General features: G+C 48.0%; 1 protein-coding gene across 5 annotated transcripts in view; it reads left to right on the top strand.

Moving 5' to 3' along the window:
- The window catches only part of Svil (Supervillin), a 163,151-nt gene that overhangs the window by 24,061 nt on the left and 122,093 nt on the right, over positions 1-16,997 (top strand). For 3 of the 5 annotated variants that reach the window (XM_077699554.1, XM_077699551.1, XM_077699552.1), the window contains 5 exons: positions 7,541-7,653; positions 8,086-9,584; positions 11,819-11,935; positions 13,626-13,856; positions 15,082-15,427. In XM_077699554.1, coding sequence (XP_077555680.1) covers positions 7,541-7,653; positions 8,086-9,584; positions 11,819-11,935; positions 13,626-13,856; positions 15,082-15,427 — 2,306 coding nt within the window. Of the gene's footprint in view, positions 1-4,631; positions 4,662-7,540; positions 7,654-8,085; positions 9,585-11,818; positions 11,936-13,625; positions 13,857-15,081; positions 15,428-16,997 lie in introns of those variants that run through there. The other 2 variants (XM_077699555.1, XM_077699553.1) reach the window with 2 other exon arrangements.

The following is a 16,997-nucleotide window of genomic DNA, read 5'->3' as shown; positions in this document are numbered from 1 at the left end:
CGAAGCAGTTTGGATTTGGAGAGAGGTGCATGGATGCGAAAAAATTAGACAAATCAAAATGACAACAAAGGGGGAATGCGTAGCTTTCCAAAAGCACAGCACCACATCAACCAACCCAGAAGTCAGCAGACCCACTGTGCACATAAGGTAGGAATGCGTTACTGCCAACACTAATCGTATAAATAGGGTCAGATTGTTTCTGGGGTGGTTCGTTTGGTGTTGGACTTGATTTTGCCAAGCTTTGCGTTCCTCCATTGTTGTCGTTTCAACAGAGGGGGCTGTTGATTTTTCTCTTGGCATTGGTAAAACTGGTACGCCCCACGCGGGGCACCGGGAGTATTCATTCGCGAGTATTCATGGTGACGGAAACTGGTGACACCGCGGACCCTGAGCCCCCACACTCGCACTGTGACGAACCCTGGCAATGAGTCTAAAGTTGGAGGCACAGAAGCCTCAAACAGTGGCTGTCGGAGCCCTGGTCAAGCTCTGGCCGATGAGCTCCCTGTCTGTCTACCAGGCAAGGAGCTCCGGGACCTCTTTGGCCGTCAGGGTAACGTCAAAGAAGTACCCCAGTTCCCTGCTGTATACTGTGGCGCATGGTATTTTCAAAACCTTCTCTTTCAAATGATCGGCCCCCCAAAAGGGCCCACACCGATGGAATACTCAAACCCCAGTCCAACATGAAGTTTAACACCCCGGACAACTTTCCTTGCTTCTTGGTAATACAATCCAAAAACAAGGAATCTTCAGTAACCTGCAAGTCGGTTTTCTTCATTGCTAAGTTCATTGAGAGTGTAGTTGGTGCGAACTACAAGGCAAAGCTGACATCAGGGGATGAGCTTGTTGAATTATCTACTAAAGAACAATCTGACAGCCTTTCAAACCAGGCAGACTTACTTTGCCTCCAAATAGCTGTAACGCCACATCGCAGCCTTAACAGCTGGCAGGGTGTGATTTCCGAGATGGACTTGCTTAATGAAACTGAGTTCAACCACCTCAAGGGCGTGCATGACCAGGGCGTTACTGCCGTAAGAACAACGATCGGACGCGATGGCAAGGAAGTAAAAACCAAACGTGATTCTAACTTTTGACTGAAGGGTCCTGCCGGAGCCTGTCACTGCAAGCTTCCTTCATTGCAACGTTCGACTTTACATACCGAACCCACTCTGCTGCTTCACGTGCCAGCGGTATGGGCACAGTACGCACTGTCGCCAGCAAGCCAAAAGGGACAGCTGGTGCTTTTTTGTAACCTTTGTCAATTCATACACAGATACAGGCAAAGTACAGAACAGAATTAAAAAGCTGAATGGACAGAAAACACAGCCTACCTTTGATCAACAGTACAGGCGACACCCTGGAGGACCAGGCGAACACTCTTGCCAAACACTTCTCATATGTATCAAGTTCCACTCGCTACACGAATCCTTTCTTAAGACAAAAAAAACCTATGGAGAAAAAAAATGATTTGTGATAACAAAAACTCTGACGAACCGTACAACACCGAATTTTTGATAACAGAGCTTTTAGTCGCCTTGGGAACATGTAAGGCTTCAACGCCTGGGGCAGATTGCATATCATAAACAATGATTCAACATTTGCACACAAACCCTCCAGACACTCTTGCACATATTTAATAAAATAGGGGCGGCAGGATACTTTTAGACTGCCTGGAGGGAAGCAGTTCTAGTTGCCGTATTAAAAGATGAAAGATGCCTCACTATTTGCCACTTCCCGACCAATAGCTCTGGCAAGTTGCCTGGGAAAGGTTTTCGAAAAAATACTAAACAAGATGCTAATGCATTTTCTTAAATATAACTGCATCCTGGGCAGTTGTCACGCAGGCATACCTCGGCAAAACTGGGCGCCACTCACTTGCTCACGCTCACCAGTTGCCCTTACCACTCTCTCACACTCGCTACGTGCCCTGCACCACTCGCACCTACTCGCGCTCACACCCACCACTCGCCGTGACCACTCGCACTCGCTCGCGCTCACCACTTGCCATCGCCACTCGCACTCGCTCGCTCTCACCATTCACCGTTGCCACTCCCACTCGCTCGCGCTCGGGCTCACCACTCGTCGTCACCTCTCTCCCGCAAGTGTGCAGCAGACCCTCCACGAGTCTTTAAACGAACCAGTGTCAGAAGCCCGTCCAAATCATATTCCTAAATTAACACACCACCAGAGAGTTAATTCCATGGTGCCCCATAGCAGGAGCTCAGTGACGACATTTCCGAAGTTAAAAGCAATCCCACCATAACAACCATCACAGCAAGCGGCTCCTGCGACGAATAGCCAACAGCGAGTACAAGCACAATAATGGCGCTCACCGTGGTAAGCCCCGCAAATGGCGTGAGTAGTGAGTGCACTCGTGAGTGGTGAGCAGGGCTCCCCGCGAGTTGCTCTAGCACTCCCCAGTGGTGAGTGGGGATCACTGCCTGTTGAGCTCGCACTCACCCGCACTCACTCACCACTGCAAAACGATGGCGAGGCTCACTCACCACTCACTCATGAGTGGTGAGGGGAAGGGGGGTGTGAGTGCACTCGCGAGTGAGCCTGCCGACCTATGCAGGCAGGTTTCCGATCAGGCCGAGGCACAACTGACCGGCTAGTTTCCCTTGATGCATATGCGGGATGCCCCTTGATGCATATGCGGGATGCTTGCTTTTATCCACAAACAGCACCGTCTTTTTGTCTTCTTTGACTTGGAAAAAGCATGCGACACGACTTGGCGCCATGGCATACTGCTTGATATCAAGACATTCGGTGTGTCTGAACGCATTATAAACACTATTGCAAGTTATTTGTCACAGCGAACATTTAGGGTTATCGTAGGGGCAGTGGTATCAAGAACATGCATACAAGAAAATGGTGTTCCCCAGTTTGGAGTGTTAAGCTGTACTCGTTGTAATTAAAATGCATTCGCTTGGGAAATTGTTGCCACCCTCAATCTCCTACTCTATGTATGTTGACGACGTCCAGATTGGCTTTAGATCATGCAGCGTGTCCATATGTGAAAGGCAGATGCAGTTGGGCATGAACAGGCTTGCAAAATGGACAGAAGAAAATGGTTTTAATCTCAATCCTACAAAAAGTACACGCGTTTTATTCACAAGGCAGCGTGGAATTTGTCCCGAACCTGATGTCACACAGAATGGAGAATGGATTCCTGTCAAAGGTTTTAGGTGTCGTACTTGACAAAGAGCTAACGTTCGTACAGCACATAAACTCAAACAAAAAATGCTTAAACACAGTGAACATTTTAAGTGTTGTCACATGAGTCTTATGGGGCTGATAAAGACTGCCTGCTTTGTCTTTGTCAGTATAGTTAGTATAGTCAGTCAGTATAGTTTGTCAAGTATAGACTATGGAAGCGTAAAATACGGGTCCGTGTCTAAAATTGCCTTAAAAATGTTAAACCCACACTACGTTTGGCCCTTCACCTTGGCTCTGGAGCCTTCAGGACAAGTCCAATCCAAAGTCTCTATGTAGAATGTGACCACTGGTGCCTAGAGCACCAGCGTTCTTATGCAGCCCTCCTCTATGCTCTTAATGCAATGTCTATGAAGAATCACCCGTGCAATTCTATTGTGAATGCTGCCTCATCCGCGTGTTTGTATTTAGTGCGACCGTTGATCCCTGTCCCTATATCCTTGTATGTCAAAGGCCTTTCAGAGGAGATTGCGGTGGCTTTTGATGATGGCATGAAGACCTGTCCCAACCATAATTTCTTTCATCCGCCATTATGAACATCTTCACGTTTTACTCTACGGGCCCTCTACACCCATATATAGAGAATTTTTAGGATGTGTCATACTCATGTCGTGCATATTTTGAGCACAAACCTGGCATTGAGGGACCACGTAATAGTCTTGGCGCTCTTTGGTCTTGGATACCCTTGCGCCAATAAACACAAACATGCATACAAACACTGCTACGAGCAGCATCGCCTGAATCGCTCTGAACTTGCAGTTAAAGGCCACAGCGTGTAGCAAAAGCATATCCAGCAGGGATTTCCAGCCTATAAAGACGTGTGCCTGTCAGAGGCAAATCGAGCTGAACCTATTTCGCACGCACCCCCATCTGGTGTGAACAAAAAGGAAAGCACTTTATGTGCGTTTCCTCGCAAAAGCTGCAACCGTGCGAGTCTTCCTGGCTGCGTCCCAATGGGTGGGATTTTGTGCGGCTCTGTTGCCCTTCCTTGCTTGCCTCCCAGCAGCCAGCACTCTGCCATTCTGTTTGTTTTTGTCTGGCTGCAATGATGCTCTCACTTGACACCCCGCCGTGCTGCCTCCAAAATAGAAGCGCTCCCCTGCCCTCCTCCTCCCCTCCCCCTCCCTTGCTTGAGACTCCCCCGCCGCCCCTGGCTCCAGCCTCAGATTGGCCTGCTTTTCGAAACTGCTTTCACGGCTGGGACCCAGTTTCAAAGCCAGCCACCCACTTGGCCCTCCCGTCGTCTTGCTCTCTGCCGCCGAAGATGCTGCGTCGTACGTTGAGACTGGCTGTGCTCCGACGGCTGCCTCGAAGAGCTTCAAAGTGACCCGAAGCCTATGCACGCTTCGGTGCCCACAGTGTGTTCTTTGCTCGAGCTGTGTGCTGAAGGCCCGTGTGCGTGAAGTGTGAACGTTTTGTGGAGGATCCTTTCCATGTTTTTCTGACAGGTAGGGGCAAACTTCAGAGCTGTCTTTCTGCTGCTAGTGAGGAGGGGGGGTGAAGGGGGGGATTGGGTGACAGCTGAGGTGCAGAAAAGTGAAATGGTGGGGTTGTTTTTTTGTTGTTTCCTGCGACTCCGGGGGTTTGGGGGTGGAGGTGGCAGTTCTACTTACCAAAACCAGTATAGCTGTATTAATATTTATTAGTTGTGGCAGGGTCTCAGTGAACTTTACAAAGGAGCAAGTTTGTACAGAAGGGCAAAGGCTTTCAAAATAAGTTGTGCCCATTTGTAAAAGCTTTTTTATTTCGTGATGTAATCCAGCCAGGGCAGTGCTTATCAAACAATAAGCAGTGTGATAGAAATGAACAAAATTTTAATATCTACTTCCTCTAGGTCTAACTGTAGGGGCTTTAAGGTTTTATACATTCAAAAACATTAAACTACCTTTTTGTTGTTGCTGTTAGCAATGCTTCAAAGTTTTTTTTTTTTTTTCGTTTGGATTCAGCTGATTTGATGTAAAATTTTATTGATTGTAGTGATACCAACTGCTTTGCTTGTTTTTGGCCTGACTGTGCCTTGGCAATATGTGCTGTTCGGCAAGTTGGTATATTACCTGAAAAAAGAGTGCAGACTATGGTGGAGGAAGAGAGGAGAAAAAAAAAGCATGCACTCACTCTCAGCCGTGATTGATTTTCAGCATGTTTGAAAAAGCAGCTAATGAGCTGATTAAAAAAATTCTTTGGACACTTAGGTCTGTTAACCCTTTGGGAAACTCGTTAGGATGTAGCCGTCAAAAAAATTTGAAATTGCCTGCGTTTGTTTTTGATAACCATAATTTCACTTAAAAACCATAAACAACTCTATCTCATAAGTAGTTAATAAATTAGGCTGTGTCCTAATTGTAAACACACTACCTTAAATGTGACCACCATTTCCTAACCTTTGCTACAATAGAATACAATGTGTAGAAAACTTTTATACACATTATTGTGATCTGTAGCCCTTACATATTACGGTACGAGCTTGTTTTGCTTACTAGAAGAAAATGTAAAACCAAGAACACCTACTCACCAAGAATTTAGTGTGCCAAGTAGGTGGTCTTGAACTGTTCGGTAAGTGTTCTTGAACCCCTATTGAACTGCTCAGCCAGCATTTGCATTTCCCACCGTAGAGCGGGAAATGCGAATGCTGGCTCAGCGCTTCAAGTGGGGATGTCAATGATTGTAACTCACAAAAAAACTCTTAAAAGTCTCGTGTACAATTGTACTTACCGTGTTGGAAAAGGTTAATTATACTTGCATACTTTGATAAGCATTGCCAGGGGAAGCCATAATGCTTTTGCCTTCAAAGTTTTCTTCACTGCTACATTGTGCTTGCACCTTCCTTCACCTTTCCCTTATCTTCATTGGTTACCAGGCTGCAGGCCATTTGAAACTCCGTACTGAGATGGTACGAATCCGTGATAAGAGACACGGCGCGAATCTTTCTACAGGCAGGCTGGCAAGACTTGATGTCACTACTTCCCCAAAAAGTGTTCTTTGTGGCTGGGGTACACCTGTTCTCATCGCTTGCCGTCAATGGTGCCAACTGAGATGGCACTATGCCAGTGTCTTGGCAAATGCGTTCAGTGTCGGATTTTCCTAGCCTGTGCTAGTAGAACCCGAAATCAGTGCTGGCACCGTGCTTAGAGCAGAAACCTTGCTCTTTGGTAGTAGTGGAGGTTGGGGAGTGAGCAACCATTTTTATTCGGAATTCTCGTTCACCACCTCACTTTTACAGGCCAAGTGCACCCAAATTTAACCCCGGGCGAATTTATTTTGAATGGGCAGTAGGTACCACCAAATCTGGAACGTGACTGGTAGCCCTGTAAAATACCTAGTTAATCGGTTAGAAGTGCTTAAAACAGCTCTGTAGCAGACTACTCTGCACCTACTGGTGAATCGTGCAAACAACCAAGAATCGGAAAGGCCATTTCTGCTGGTCCCGTGCTTGGCCTGTGGCTGGCTGCTACCCAGCTGCTCGTTTGCCAGCTGCAACGTCAATTCCGTCTGGTTGTAATGGCCGCACTGTTAACTTTAATTTTGCTGCTGATTTTTTTTCTGGTTGCTTGCGGCTGCATGCGCGTATTTCAGTTGTCATATTTTGTATCCTGCAGTGCTTTTAGGACTATAAAAATGTGTTTCTAAAGAGGTCGAAATTTTCACTTCTTTCAACTCCTGGCAGTCAGACTTGCATTCGATTTATTTTATAATGCTGTTTTAGAAATTCCATGCCTTCTATGGAACCCCATTTACCTTGGATAATAAACACGGAAGGGCATCTGTATGAGGCGGATGCATTGGAGGCATTGCCATCCCCATACACTTAGGTGGCTCATTACACTTTGTATTACGGAATTGTGGAGGGCATAGCAATTATTTCCTGGTCCTATTTGTATGTCCAGCATACCTTCTTACTTCAGTTTGCTGCTGCTGTCACAGCGCGACTAGACTGATTTATCACTTGTATGTTAACAAAGCCAGGGGCACTGCTAATATACAGCACTGATTTATACAGGTAGGCATAGCCAACTACTCAGTGGCCAAGGCATTGTGCTGCTGAGCACGAGGACGCGGGTTTGTTTACTGGCCGCGGCGGCCGCTTTTCTGGAGGTGAAAAGCAAAAACGTCCAGGTGTTAAATTTCGGCGCACGTTAAAGATCCCCAGGTGGTCAAAATTAATCCGGAGCACTCCACTACGGCGCACCTCATCGCCTGTGTAGTGTCGGCGCGTTAAAGCCTACAATCAACAAATCAGTTTTAGATGGGCCAAATTCCTTTTTACCTGCAATACAGGCAAGTGCTGAAATTTGCATTCAGCTAATTAGAGCTATGCTTGTGCTTACAGGCCGCTCACAGTCCCGTCCTGCTGTCAAGGAGACTCAGAATCCTGTGCACAACCCAGAGTCGAATCTCGGAGACACCGCACAAGCCCAGGAGGCTGAGAACCTTGTACCCAGTGTAAGGCTTAAAGTGTCTTATGTGGGTTACCAAGTTTTGCATGCTTCAAACATAGCTGTTTCACTGTTTTAAATTCTTACATTTTTGGAAGCGTTCGTGTACATGGAAATACTGCTGGCCGCTTAAGAGCCAATTTTGGCTTTGCGCAGATTGTAACGCGCACAGAAGTTTGAAGGTTACCTTTAGCAAAAAAGGGGCGTGTTAGAATCGTGGAAATACGGTAACTGTTATCGTGCCTATCATAGTTTGACGCATTTACTGTATTCAATACTTGGTGGTATGCCGCTGTTCTCGTGTCTATATTTCACGAGAAGTTAGCATCCCACACACAACTCGTAAATGAAACACTCATTTCACAGTCAGAGCTGTTATTAGTAGTAACGAGTTCTGTACGTTCTCGTGCTAAAATTTCTGTTGTGTCGTACACTGCAGGCCAGCCCTCCGTCGGTCTTGAAGCCCCTGGATGCCTTTCACACATTCGGAGAGGAAGATCCAAGCGGTAGCAACGCTGTTTCGAAAGACGAAGGTCAACAAGCCGCTTTCAACACCCACTGTTCAGCACTCCCAGACCTTCCCTGTGACAAGGGAGTGCCAGCATCCCCGAGGGTCTTCAGTGTGACCTTTCACACAACTTCTACTTCCTACTTACCGCCTTTGGACCGGCGTGCTTCTTGCCCCGACCGTACTGCTGGCGAAGCTCAGCCCAAGGACTCGTCAGTGTCAAGCCCTAGTCCCACCAAGTCGCCATCGAGGCACGAAGCGCTTAGGCCGTGGACAAAGGCCTACTCTCCAGTGAAACAGCCACTGACGCCGAAAAAGACTCCCCCTTGTGACGTTCAAGCAAGCCCTACCAGTGCTGCTGTTGACAGGCCTGCAGCTTCTGGAAGCCTGCTGGTTGGAAGGCAAGGGCCGAAGCCGTGGGCAAAGGCTTGCAGCCCGAGCTTGGATAGGGTTCATGCGCCTGCTCAAAAGTCTGAAACTCTACAGGTTGTCCACGTTAGTCCCGTTTCATCTAGCGACCACCCCTCTGCCCAGATTACTGCTGTAGAAGCGGAGGTAAATTTGCCAGAGTTCGAGCAGCCAAGCGTTCATTTCGGGGCAGCTCGAAAACGAAGCACCAGTTTGTTCGACGAAGTAGACCGCGGCAAGAGGGAGCTTCCTGGCGAAGATGCGGTGGAGGCGTCTCATTCCGAAGAACTGAGGCTCCACAGGAAGAGCGAGCGCAGTGCTTCTCTGTCGGAGGTCGTGCACGGTATTCTCAAGGCCAACCCACGAGAGGACGACCGGCCGCGCCACTCCATTCTCAAGAACCGCTCAAGTAGCTCCGAAGAGAGGGACCACTCTCCCGAACTCCACTCCATCCTCAAGAGCAAGGAGGACATAGCCAAGCCGGAAGACACTGCCAGGCCCAGGCCAATCCTAAAGAAGCACGAGGACGGCGCTTGCGTCCTGAACGAGCCGAAGCCAATCCTTAAGCGCAAGTCCATCGAGGAAGACGGCGAGGAGCGGCTGAAGCCCATACTCAAGAACCAGCAGCAGAGGCGCTGGAGCCACGAGCACTCGCCGGACAAAGGAGAAGCGGTCGTGGTCCGGCGGCGCTCTCACTCCATAGAACTAGAAACCAAGCCAGTGCTCAGTTTTGCCGAAGCCCCTCCGAACAACAGCGGCGGTGGTGTGAGGTCCGGCCTAGAACAAAAACAGCCCGAAGCGTGTGACCTTCGGGAGGGTGCCGGGGTGCTGGATCCTGTGCCGTTGACCCCTCAGGCTGGGGGGCCCGTGTTGGAGTCCAAGGTTGTGAGCTGCTGCCCCCCATTGGACAGCGCATCTGGACTTCTGGCTACGGGCCTTCGCGCTGAGGCAGCGCCACTCAAGCCTGCGCTGGAGGTAGTGCCTCCGTCAGGGGACGACAAATCGGCGAAGCTCAAGTCCCCGTGAGTGTTTGAACTGCATTTACTCTGACATTTAAATGTTTCCAAAGCAGGAATCTTAACTCTAGGGCCGGTGTGCTTGTCTTTGTGCTATTGAGTATTTACAGGCTTTTTAGTTTTTTGGTTTTGAAGGTCCTGTAGGTTGAAGAAAAATTCATCGTGGCTTGTACAGCTTGCACCAGATGGAGACAGCAGAAACAAAACGCATGCGCGCATGCATGCACACGCACAAATTGTGGATGTTTTGGATGGGACATATTCCCCTAATGGTGCGAAGTTGGCACTTCTTATATGGGGCAGAGTGTCAAATGGTGTGGTTGGGTGCATTTGACACTAAGTAACCTAAAAGATGCCAAGCTACAGCTATCTATAAAAATTGTATAATTGATCTGAGGCGTTTTTTTACATACAATGCCATTTGATTAAACTGACAAAAACAAAGCATCTGCATGGGATCAACTGCAGGCTGTTAATTTGAACCAGAGACTACTTGTAATGTATAGGGGCTGAGCAACGGATCCTTTTTAGCAGCTCTCCAGAGTATAATGGCACTAATAATGGCACTTAATGTCTGAGTTTTTGTTGTTGGCTGTTTGTGAAATGGATTGGGGCACTCCAAACCCATTAACACCTCTTGATGGCCTGGGAGTGCTGGAGCATAGATGTAGATTCCTTTTTTGTAGTTGGTAAAGTTGTAGTAATCTTCTTACCCTCCTAAGAGTGCAAAGATGAATTTGCTCCTGAGCATGCAACAAGATATACCGGGTGTGCAGACTTTGGGCTTTGTAAGAATCTCTTGCGAATTCCAATAGTGTCTCGGCTGTGCAGTTCTACCCAGCTTTTATTTCGCTCTCATTCTGCCTGTGCGTCGCTTTTTATCTCCCCCCTCCCCCATGTGCTTGTTAACCAATGCCATGCACCAATGCCATTAGGAAAAAAGCCAAGCAAAGCAATGTGTGCAGTCGACGCGCAGTATGCCTCATCGTATATTCCCTACTATGGTGCTGCTTCGAAGTCCCTGGGACATTCTTTCATGTGGTAGGGGGTCGCGACCATACCCCACTACATTTGAGCCCTCTGGCCAGCTCAGACTTCAAGATCGGGGCTTGCTGGTGTTGACGCTTGTTGAGGCTGGAAGAGCTCAAGGGGTAGTGCACTGAGGACTCCTCTTCATTGCTTTTTGCAATAAACATGCTCTCTCTCTCTCTCTCTCTCTCTCTCTCTCGCTCTCTCGCTCTCTCGCTCTCTCGCTCTCTCTCTCTATCTCGCTCTCTCGCTCTCTCTCTCGCTCTCTCTCTCGCTCTCTCTCTCGCTCTCTCTCTCGCTCTCTCGCTCGCTCTCTCGCTCGCTCTCTCTCTCGCTCTCTCTCTCGCTCTCTCGCTCGCTCTCTCGCTCGCTCTCTCGCTCTCTCGCTCGCTCTCTCTCTCGCTCTCGCTCTCTCTCTCTCGCTCTCCCTTCCCCCCCTGCCCGCGCCACACTGTTGCGTATGTGACCTTTGCTTATTTCCACTTGGGAATAAGATTGACGTCGGCTGCAACATATTGACGAACCCTGCAGATCCAAGTGCAGTTGTATCGCGGGGCTTTCAAAAGGACCAGAGAATGAGCGAAAGAAAGTACCTATTAGTGCACCCGATGTGGCAATGTGTACTTGGTGTGGCAGTCTATTTGTATGCACTGTGCAATCGGGAACTGAAGCTGCCGCTTCTCATTTTCCTTGCCCTCCTGGCATGTACTTCTGTATACAAACATTTGCGAACGTGAATTTCAGCTCTTCCCGGCATTCCACAATAATGCCTGCTGGTTTCTCCCATTGGTGTGAAGTGTTTGAATGAATTTGAAAATGGACTGTCAGTGTGATTAGGCAACTCTTATCAGCCGCAACTGTTGTCTTAATCTGCACCCACATGTTCCAGTGCTTAAACATGCAGTTGGGTCAAATTAACTGCTGCACACCGAGTGCTTGTGTGCCAGAACAGCAGCTGAATCAGGCGACAATCTGAGCGGTAATGCCTGGCTATGTAGCGCAAGGGCATCTGAAAGCATTGAGGTGCAGTAACGGGGAGTTACCCTGCGAGGCTGGGTAACAGTGCGCATTTGTGGTGCCATCTACACTGTGCCCCGTCACTGTTTTTTTACGGAACAGCCCATTAAGCAGTGTGGGCAATCCCATCTCTCGTTCCTTGTTTGTAAGTCCTGAGCATCTGTCTGATGCCAACTTTCTATTTTCCACTGTAGGACGCTTGTTGGATTTTCCCAAGAAGCGCTGCGCCAACAGAAGAGGTACTTCAGACGAAATGCCTCCTGCTTCAAGACTCAACCAGTGACAGCCAGTGAGATCAAGGCCTCTGATAAGTATGTGCACTTTCTTTCCTTTCGTGAGATTTGTTTGCTAGGAGATTTTTCAGAATGTGTTTTTGCATGAGATTTGTTTGCTAGGAGGCTCTTGGAATGTGTTTTATATAGTATGGGTTTCGCGGTTTGTTGTGCAGTCAATGCACAGGTATTCTGCAGTTTCTTTTCCTCGAATTCTATATTTTGGCATCTACGTTTTCCTGCAAGGCACCTTCTGCAACTTTCTTCTCATCTTTTACGCAATCTGTCAGTTGTTGTAGTAGCATACTTTGGAAACTTTGCATGTAGTGTTGCTGTTGCTCATGGCATGTAATTATGGCTTGCTGTTTTACTACGTCTAAGCATCATGCTTTGTTCATAGTTTAGTTTTTGCTGCTGTTCCATTGGTACTTATTAAAAGGGGGCCATCCATGCAGACAAAATACAAGTTTAGTTAATTAAACAGGCTGATTTTTACGGTAACGATGGTACGAATTTTATCGCCAAGTTTGAAGAAGTAATTGAGATCAGAGAAAGCGTATGAAGCAGTGGCGACTCCCCACCCACTTTCTGGCGATTTCTCTGCCATCACAGAATCTTGTTTGTGCGATTGGCGACCATCAGGAAACCTGACTGGGCGGTTGTAGTGGTGCCTCTAGTTTCGTTTGATTGTATCACTTGAATGTTCACGTGCAGTTAACATGCTGATCACTATGCTGGCCTATGCAGTAAAAGCTTGTTAATTTGAACTCGAAGGGGACCATAAAATTGTTCGACTTAAGCGGACTTCGAATTAGCGGGTGGGCGCTAGAATGAATGGACATCGCGCCCCACTGCGCGGGCAGAACACAAAGAAACCACCTCGGGACTTGTTATTGCGAATTAGACACAACAGGTTTGTGGCAGGTGATTTCGTGAATAATGTTCATGGAGCTCTAACAGCGAACGGCACTGGCGGCACGGCGCCTGCGCTGAAAGCAAAATAAGCTGCTGGAGTAGCACTGCGCATGTGGTACACTGTTGTTTTTCTGATTCGTTGTTTTGCATCTCCAGTTAATTTGGTTTGGTTTGGATTTGAGACACATTGTAATCGCTCTGGGCCGACTTCTTCTGCGAGGAGCGATGGAAACCAGGGAATCTCAGTTCGAATTAATCGTTCTGGACACTGATGCGTTCAAATTATCGGGAGTTTTCCCCCCGATTGATATATAAAGGGTTGCGCAGGGACCAGGGCGTTGGTTTGAATTAACAGAGTTCAAATTAACGAGCTTTTACTGTATTAGGTCATTCTTGCCCATATGACATAACTGTAGTGTGAAATTTGAGTTCGCAATTTCATGTTTGTTTAAAAAACATTCTTTGTGGCTGGAATGAAGCTGAGTGAGTTGCTAAAGGCAAACTAGCCTTTGGCAACTCACTCAGCTTCATTTCAGCCAAAAGAGGTTTCAAATTAAATGAAGTTTCATTTTGTCGTCCTTTAAATGTGCTCTACCCAACTGCAAGCCATCAGTCCTCCCCAGAAGATGGACGCATAGGGCAAATTATTAGAAAGGACGTGTACCCTGCAGAAACATTAAAAGTGTTAGTTTAGGGACACATATTTATGTGCCTGTAGTTTAATCGACATGTTTGCATGTTTGGGCAGGCTGGTCGGGGGAAAGGCCTGCTTGCTCGACACACCCTAATCGGCTAACTGTGCTTGTTCATTCAGCCTGGAATCTGTGCGGTCGTTCCGTAACCTGGTTCTGAAAGAGGCCTCGCTGAGCATCTTCAACAAGGACAAGGAAGGCTCCAGGTCAGAGACCCAGCTGTGCATCAAGAAGCCAGAGTTCCCTCTGCCTTACAGCCCACCCGCCCGAAGCCTTCGGAAAGATCGCGAGCGCCGGCGTACCCTGCCGGTCACGTCGGAAGAGATCGAGGAAGCTGCCAAGATGGAGACGACGTAAGTGCTCATGTTTGTCCATGTATTTATTTGCCTCCAGGGTCAATAGGCATTACAGGGAAGGGTGGTTACACTGAACAATAAGGTCAGCACTTGTAAAGTAAGCACTTTTCCAGTTGTACAGTATTAGCTATGGTGTTCTTCAAATATTTGAAGTCTGAATGGTCGCTGCACATTGAAAGTCATGCAAATAGGGATGCCAGCTTTGTGAATACAATCTAAATGGTGTGAAATGAGAAGTTGTATTTTGAACTCAATATATAAATAACGGGGATGATCTGAAAAAGACAAGTGAAAACGTCCTACTGGGGAGGGATTTTCCACCCCCGCTCTTGTTTTATGGGCCACCTTTCTCACTGTGAATTTGTTCTCGTGCACCCTTTTAGTCACTGTGAAACGGGCAGAGAATGGGGTGGGATCTCCTTTGCTCCAGCAGTTTATTCTCTTTGAGCTGTTTGGGTTCTCGCCATGCCATACTGTTGTTTGCTGGGTAGGCCTTGGTGGAGTTTCACCTAGGGCAGGGGTTCTGAAGCATGTCGGTCCCAGGGAACCCTGCTAAGTTCCGTTAAGTACCAAGGAACCCCCCCCCCCCCCCCCCCCTCCCGCCAGTTTTCATTCCGTTAATGCTACATTAACGTGCAATAAATTCAAAAGCAAGCAAGGGTAACTTTTTTTTTCGTCGACTTTACGCGAATGCGTACGCTAGCGGCACCTATCTCCAAACAGGAGAAATGCGCATGGGGGTAATATAAGGCCGAGATTCAAGTGCAATAGTTTAACCACGTGGCCAGTTTTCGGAGTCTGGCTGGCTACAAGCTGCTGGCGAGATTTATGGCGCAGCTGGCGCGTTTCTGTTATGCGCCGAGATGTGCTTACTGACACTCGGGCGCGAGTAATGGAGGTTCCTTAGATCGATCGCACCTCAAGTTTACCGTATAAGACATCGCGACTGTGGAACCAGGGGAAATTTATCAGTGGCTCGCGGAACCCTGAGGAGGGGCCTGCGGAACCCCTAGGTTCCGCGGAACCCACTTTGAGAAACCATGACCTAGGGCAAAGTTTTGCCGAGCCAGTGCCATCCTTAGGAAGATGTGCGAGAGGGAAAATGTTTTAAAATTATGCAGGATTACATGTGAAAAATTGCGAGCTATATGTAGTGGGCTTGCTTTGCCCCCAGGGTCGCTTTTCAGTACGCCACATTTGCTCCAACGGTTGCTCTTTGCAGCAGCCCAAAGAGGTCTCCCAGCCCCGCCGCGAGGGTGGCTGCCGCTGCCAAGGTTAGCGACGGGGAGGAGCCGGACCCCAGCAAGCTGAGTGTGGCCGCCAAGGTGTCCATGTTCAGGAACTCGCTGGTCCTCGAGGCACCGAAGAATGGAGCTGAGCGCAAACGGCCTGCACGCTTCATGACGGCAGCCGAGCGGCGCCTGCGCTCCCAGACCCAGCCTGTGACGACGGAGGAGGTGCAGCAGGCAGCCAAGGACATTGAGGAACAGGACAAGAAGCCCGAGGTCAAGGAGGACGACCTCTCCAAGATGAGCCTGGCTGACAAGCTCAAGCTGTTCAACCAGAAGGCGAGTTTGGCACTGCTGCATGCATCTCCCGTGCTGTCTCTTCCTCGAGTTCAACTGAGGAATTGACAGTAGTTCATGTCGTGTATCACTCCGCCGAAGCAACACTTGTGATGTCGACACGTGTGCGCGATTTGAAACGAGGTTGCGCTTAATGCGTGACATCATATGCTTTTGTCACCTAGTTTGTTAGCCATTGCTGCAGCAATTCAGAAGTGGATTAAACCCCCCAAAAATGTCATGAAAACGATTTGTGTCAGTAAACAAACTCTGAGGAGCTTACTCTTTGCGCTGTGTGGGGGAACAGCTGGCTGTGATGACGAGACATGGGCTACTTCCGTTGCCATTTTTAAGTTGTACCCGAGTGCACTACTAGAATCAGTATTGCTTTGCTAGCACGCAAGTTGAAGGTCTTGCAGGGAGCTGCGTACACCTTAGCTCTTTAACCCCGCAGGTGTAAGCTGTGCGTGCCTTAGGGTGTTGAACTGGAACACCATGGGTGGTTTGTACATCTAGGACTGTCTGGAATAATTTTTTTTTTCGCTTGCCAGATATGTTTTCTCGTAGTTTCCCTCCAGATCTCTATTCTACGTCTATGCCTTTAATCTAACTTCCTATTTCGGTCCTTCACTCCTTTCCTTTGTGGATCTGAGGTGCAAACGGCAAAGAAGCAAAGCTTAGCAGAGAATTTTAGGCATGGTAGAGTGGCTTCCGTGCACTTGCCAGACTCAACTTTTGCTCATCTTTTGTTGGACTTCAGAATATGAAATGCCAGGCACAGATTTGTGAAACAAAAGCTCTGGTGTCCGGCCTTACACGCTCCTTGTCTGCCTCTCGTTCACCTGTTGCCTACATTTGTTCGCTAGCCAGTCAACTCTTACTCATTTCCTGGCCGTAGCATTAGTGTGCATGTACTTATAGGACTTACACCTGCAAACTGAGTGTGTTGGTACTGGTTCATAGTGAAAAACACAAAACACACTTTGGGAGAGGAAGTGGATGCTTCTGCGTTTTGCAAATTTTTCGCTAAAGGAGTACTGACACAAAATTTCTAAGCTGAAATAACTCTGCAAAAAAGATTCCTTTGTATATGGAGATAAGACCCCTATGAACTTCCAACCGTAACTGCTCAGTATAACATTTTAAATCCATTTGAATCTTTGCACGTTTCAGAAAGCTCAATGGATACCCTTTTGGTATTGGCATCAGCATGACTCCATCTGCTCCTTTCTCCAAACTGCCGACGTCAAGGCTCCCGTGACGTAGCCAAAGCACTGGCTGCTGTTGGTGCGCACTGCTTCGCCATGTACATCGCATCAGTTTTTGCACTGACCTCATGCTGCACAGCGTGTGCAGTCACGGCTGCCTGGATGCGTGTGCGCGTCCAGGCAGCCGTGGTCTCTAGTGGTCCCATAAAAGGAACCTAACACTAAAACTGTGTCCCTAATTTTTTTTTTATTTTAGTGTTAGGGACCATTAAGACTACCCACATCCTTTTTCCAGTTAAAAAACTAGACTCTGGTAACTTGCCAAGCTTGATTCTGGCTTTGGACTTTTTCACCAAAAAAAATGT

Source organism: Haemaphysalis longicornis, unplaced genomic scaffold (assembly GCF_048455015.1).
Source record: "Haemaphysalis longicornis isolate Haplotype H1 unplaced genomic scaffold, Haemaphysalis longicornis Haplotype H1 scaffold_2, whole genome shotgun sequence".
Taxonomy (NCBI): domain Eukaryota; kingdom Metazoa; phylum Arthropoda; class Arachnida; order Ixodida; family Ixodidae; genus Haemaphysalis; species Haemaphysalis longicornis.
This window is presented reverse-complemented; position numbering and strand designations above follow the sequence as displayed.